Here is a 5512-nt window from a genome sequence, read left to right as displayed (position 1 = left end):
TACAGTGCTTTTGCGAATTTCTATTGGAAATGCAAGAAAATTAACATCGTCTTTTTCGCCGTTCTTCTCGGCCTCGCTGAGCTGGAAACTTTCAGCTGAGGCGATTAGCGAGTAAGAGTCCTCTTTCTATGCATGGGTGTATGTACACTCATGGAGAATTTCTAATGATTGGAGCCCAACCCTGTTGTTAAGTGGCCCTGCTCCAGACATGCCCCCCCCCCCCCCCACACACACACATTGATCATCTCTTGCCTTGATTGGTGATCGTTGAAACTGAACTGTCCCTCAATCAACGCGCCAATGATCACGTACTGCCCCGGAACCCCATCAGCACCAGGCTTTGGAGGTCGTCCTCCTCCCACAAGCTCCCCATCTGAAATTCGTCGCAAATTTCACGGGTACTATCAGTGGCTGATAATTGTGAAGCAACTGAGATTTTGAACTCCTATGGAAATCGATATCGGTATGGAAAATGAATGTATCTAACAAAATCCTAACATACCTGAGAGTTAACATTTTGAAATCCTTCAAGTGATTGGTCAGGAATGTCATGGTTCGCAAAGGTGGATGGCGTTACAAAGCTTTTGGCACAGGTCACCACGCTCGGCACCGCGGCACCTTGAGAGGTGGCGTAGCACAGCGCCGGGCTTGACCCTTCCAGCGAGTAGACTGGCTGCGGTGGAGGTGGCACGGACGACGCTGCAGGCACGCATGGCTGGTTGGCCTGCATAACGATAAGCCGTCACGAAACTGACAAGGAAAGAACAAGAAGATCATCGATCACACTCTTGTCAGGAGGAAGTTACATCTTTGGGGATGAAGCTGTCCACGTCGAGTTCCAGCCGTGGGTTGACGGTCGATAGTTTCATCGACAAGAACTGTTGCAAAAGCAAACGAATTTGTTCAAATTCACAAGAATCCGTGAACTTTTGAACCCTCTTCAGCCGAAAGCAGAGACTGTCATACACACCTCCACTTGCCGTTGTAGAGACTGCACGTAGTTTATGATCTCGTCAAGCATCACGGCCTTTCCGGTAACCTTCAGTTAGGAACATTGGAAATTAAACGCTGTTTGAAATATGTTTTCAAACTCCACCCAGAAAAACACTTTTTTTTTTGTCGAAATCTACCTTGCTGCAGCCGGGGACGAGGTCTTGCAGCAGCTTCATACGCTCGCTGATCTTCTCCCTCCTCACCTGAAGAGAGTCAGCGTCGGCAACCACGTGAATGACTGAAGGTTTACAACAAAACTCGTAATTGAGTCAGACACGGTGTTCGCCGGCGGCGTACCCGCTCGGCGAGGCTGTGGCTGTCCGTGGCTTGGCCCCGGCGCGCGCGCACGTGGATATAGTCCTTGGGCGGCTCTGCGGCGATCTGCTTGCCCTTGCCATTGCTTCGCCCTGCATCTCCGGTCGCCAGCTTCCGCTCCTCGTCATCGGCGGCGTCCGTGGAAAGCTTGCATTTCTTGGCTCTCATCTCCGGCTCCCGGGACTGAACAGCAGAATTAGACATTTTCAAACACTGATTTTACGATGGTACAGAAACGTTGACACAAAGACGATTAGTACTTTCGGTGTCGCCGTGGTCACCGCGTCCTTGGCCTTGGACTTGCCGCCCGGCGCCTTTCGCTTCCGGCTGGGGCCGTCGCTGCTCGACCCGTCGCTTGCGAGCTGCTGAGCAGGGGCAGGCGCCGGCTCGCCGCGGAGCGACTGGCTGCTCGCCGCTCGAGACAGCTTCCCGCCGGAGGCCGCGAGGCACGAGAGCCGCGCGGCGCGCTCCGCGTCCGCGCCGAGCAGAGGAGCCCCGAACGGCGCCGCCGCCGGCTTGGACGGGGAGCTCACGGGCGTGCTGTAGCACGACGCGTACCGCGACGACGGCGGCGACGGCACACTGACGCCGAGCCTGCTCGCCAGCTGCTCCATCAGGGCGGCCTCAACAGCAGCTCCACCTCCGGCGGCCGCCGCAAGCGACGACGGCGACGGCGACCGCGACGGAACGAGCGAGCCCATCGCGGCGTCGTGCTCCCACCCCGCCCCCGCGCCGGCCCCCATCAGAGCGTGCTGCACATGCGCCTGCAGGGCATCGAACGGCCCGCCTCCGGCGGCGCTGGCGACAGCAGCATGATGAGAGAGCGGCCACGGCAGGTCGTGGAACCCCCCGAGGAAGCCGTCGTGCGCCATTGCCGCTGCTTTGGTGCCACGACACGAACACAGAAGGAGCGGCGGGGGAAGGGCGCGCCCTCGAGCTCCGCGCCGCGTAAATGTATGCGCGCGGGCTCGCGAGTGCGTGCGTGCCGGCGCGAGGACGGCGGTGGTGGCGGGGAGTGCGCGTCGTGGTGCGGGATTAGTGGGCGCTTTCGGGGGGCGCTTCCTCCTGGTGGTGCGCAAGGTCTGTCGAGCCTAGTCGAGAAGAAATAGGAGGGCAGGGGAAGGACAGAGCTTCCCGGTTTGCGATCCGCAACCGTTGATTTCGGAGAATGTTTTTTTGGGTGGAAAGGAGACGAGGATCGGAGAGATCTTTCTGAAAGGGGAAACTGGATGGAGCCGTCTGGATGTAGCTTGCGGTGGCGATGGTCAGTTTGAACTTTGAAGTGTGTGAAATGCTAGTTTCTTGATTCCAGGAAATCTCAAATTTAAGTCCAGGTTTCATGTTTCTTTGTAGCCGATACCTTTCTCTGTAGTTCCACTTTTAGAGTCTCGATCTTGCACTAGTTCCATTGTTTACAGTCTGATGATGGTTTAGACTGGATGAATGAGCTGTGACTTCACCTTTCTTCGCCGACCTCTAGTTGGTTTAATTTGGGACAAACTCGATGGAATTTTTATAAAAATACTTCCTCTGTTTCTAAATATCTCATACCATTAAATTTTAGGTACGACATTTGATCATTCATCGTATTATTTTCCTTGTTGTTCTACATTCAGTCAAACTAAATCTTATATTTTTCGTGTGACTTGTTTCATCATTTAAGGTACTTTAAGCATTACTTATATTTCTGCATATTGGCACCGTATTTTTTAATATGACAAATGGTCAATCTTTCGTGACCTAAGGTCTACATGGTCAAACATTTAGAAACAGAGGGAGTAACAAACTGCAGTGTTAAGTAAAGAAAATATTCTATAATGAGGCACATCTTCATAGATTAAGACTAATAATGAACATGGTTTTAACACAATAAACAAATAAAAATACTTTTTGAAGAAATCAGCGCTCGTAGCTTAAAAGTGGGAGGGGGTGAATTAGGCACTTCTAAAACCTTAACCTATGGCTCAAGCTAGAATCGACAAAAACATAAACTAGATCATGCTATGTAGATGTGCAACTAAGGTTCAACTGGTATGAAACCCTTATCTCAAAGAGTTTTGCAACCTATAGCCAATCCTAGCCAGATACTACACTAAGAAAAAGTAAAAGCACACAAGTTGCAAGAGTAATATGGAAACGTGAAGGAGGGGATGAGAGAAAGCAAACTCTTAACATGAGGATTTATCCCGTGGTATTGGTAGGCACTAAGCCACCCCTAGTTCATGTTGTTGAAGCACTCACTAAGAGTATTGCTTCCCGGTCACCAAGTCTCTTCCGGGGCTCCTCTTGACTTGCCACAAAGGCTTAGCCACTAAGGCTCATGCCAAGTCTTCCAGTCACCTTGATGCCGCCTTCACTACGGAGCTTCCCACGAAGGAGAGGTCGCCTCGTCCCCGCACAAAGCCGTCCGCATCAAAATGGATGGTCGAATACTTGCCGACGAGCCACAAAGACTCTAAGAGGCCAGCACACCGAGATACAAGCTTGAGATTCACTTAAGAACCAGCATAAGGTCATGGCACCTTACTCTCACACTCTCTCTAGAGCTAGCCTGGCACTACACCTCATAAAGCTTGTGCTAAACCTAAGGATTTGATCAATGAGCTCTTCGGTTGGCTTGGAGAATTTTAGCAGAGTTTCTATAGCTTTTCACAAACTCCAGCAGTCTCAAATGACCCGAGGTGAGGCCTTATATAGCCTAGAGGGCAGCTCATAGCCGTTACTTGTTTTTACCTAGAAAAGCATAAAGCATCAGTTAAACCCGTCGCCACCGTCGGTTTAACTAGTCACATTGACCCTACCTGCTAGCCATTGAACTCCAACTGTCTTCTTCTGCTAACATCATTGCACCGACGGGTATCGGTTCAACCGGTGCTGAAGACCTTCAGTCTTCTCCAACTCCAAACTCTGACTTGGAATGCTTTAAAACAACGTATGAAATCTCGCTTTGTGCCTCCTTATTATCAACGTGATTTGCGTTTGAAGTTGCAAACTTTAAATTAGGGTGATAAAGGGGTAGAGAAATATTATCAAGAGCTCATTATTGGTTTAGCACGTTGCAACATACATAAGGATGATCAGGATACTTGTGCTAGATTTTTTGGTGGTTTGCATCATGATATACAGGATATCCTTGATTATAAAGAATGGACCAGGTTCAGTCAATTGTATCATCTTGCTCTTAAGGCTGAAAGAAAAGTACAGGGATGACGACAACAGCAGAATTTCAGGTCCAACCCTAGAAGATCGTTCCGCAGCGTTCCGACCTCAACAAACCCAAAGCACCTGCTACTAAGCCACCAGAGACACCGCCGGCTACTACACCTACTTCTGAGGTAAGTAATGTGTCTTCTATGCAGTCCCAACCGCAGAAGAAGGTTATTTCTACTCGTGCTTCATCGAGCTGCTCCACCAACATCGTGTGCCACTGCTGCAAGGGCATAGGACATGTCATGAAGGATTGCCCGAGTCACCATGCATTCATTGCTAGCAATGGTGGAGGGTATGTAAGTGCTAGTGATGTTGAAGATGATTTGGCTCTTGCTGCTAACCATGTTGCATATTCGGATAGCGAAGAAGAGGCCATTGATAATATGACTGCTACTGCGGGCTACAAGTGGCAGAACCAACCTGAATTACACCGGCTCAAGTACGCAAGTCCTCTCTCAAGGGCTCCAATGAGCTTCAAACGGTGTAACCCCTTGGCTCGTCGGGTAACGTCCCGATGAACCACCAAAAGCAGGATCCAACAAGGTACCTCGCACGAAGGCAAGTCCAGAGATACAATCACCATCATATTTTACATCACAAGCACTTATATTACAAGAGTTTTCAGAATAGCATAAGTTCTAAACTGATAGAAATTATTACAAACCAGTTTAAAGAGTTAAGTTCACGGCAGCGGAATTTAAAGTACGACAACTATACACGTCGCCAGTATGGACACCATGCTAAGCCATGGCATGACATCACTTTGTTATGATCAGTGTTGGCCGGGGACGGTCCCACTCCATGGACCAACCATCACGCAAAGCATAGGGCCAAGGCATGAGAAGGGTAGGGTCTTCAGGGGCATTACCTGAAATAAAATCATATTGCAAGGTCAGTACTCTAATACACAGCAAGGCTTACCCGGAATTAGGGTATACTTAGCCCATAACTAGACCCTGAAGGCTTTGCAAAGGTTCTGGGTTTAGCTTTTGCT

The 5512-nt window shown here is 49.9% G+C and overlaps 1 protein-coding gene across 1 annotated transcript; it reads right to left on the bottom strand.

The window, feature by feature from the left end:
• Positions 1-224: 224 nt before the first annotated feature.
• LOC112878577 (transcription factor BHLH089-like) lies at positions 225-2388 on the bottom strand. Its single transcript, XM_025942837.1, has 7 exons — positions 1569-2388; positions 1291-1491; positions 1131-1196; positions 971-1039; positions 807-878; positions 503-724; positions 225-373 (listed from the first exon to the last, which is right to left on the bottom strand). The coding sequence occupies exons 1-7, from the start codon at positions 2178-2180 to the stop codon at positions 305-307; spliced, it is 1311 nt and encodes a 436-aa protein (XP_025798622.1). The 5' UTR covers positions 2181-2388; the 3' UTR covers positions 225-304.
• Positions 2389-5512: the final 3124 nt, after the last annotated feature.

This window comes from Panicum hallii, unplaced genomic scaffold (genome assembly GCF_002211085.1).
Source record: "Panicum hallii strain FIL2 unplaced genomic scaffold, PHallii_v3.1 scaffold_19, whole genome shotgun sequence".
Classification (NCBI taxonomy): domain Eukaryota; kingdom Viridiplantae; phylum Streptophyta; class Magnoliopsida; order Poales; family Poaceae; genus Panicum; species Panicum hallii.
Note: the sequence above shows the minus strand (reverse complement) of the source record. Positions and strands in the feature narration are given on the sequence as shown.

Coding starts and splice junctions, on each gene's coding strand:
- LOC112878577 (XM_025942837.1), bottom strand. CDS start 2,180: ATGGCGCACGACGGCTTCCTCGGGGGGTTCCACGACCTGCCGTGGCCG. Junction 1,197..1,290: donor GCCACAGCCTCGCCGAGCGG/GTACGCCGCCGG, acceptor GACTCTCTTCAG/GTGAGGAGGGAGAAGATCAG. Junction 1,040..1,130: donor TCGTCCCCGGCTGCAGCAAG/GTAGATTTCGAC, acceptor TCCTAACTGAAG/GTTACCGGAAAGGCCGTGAT.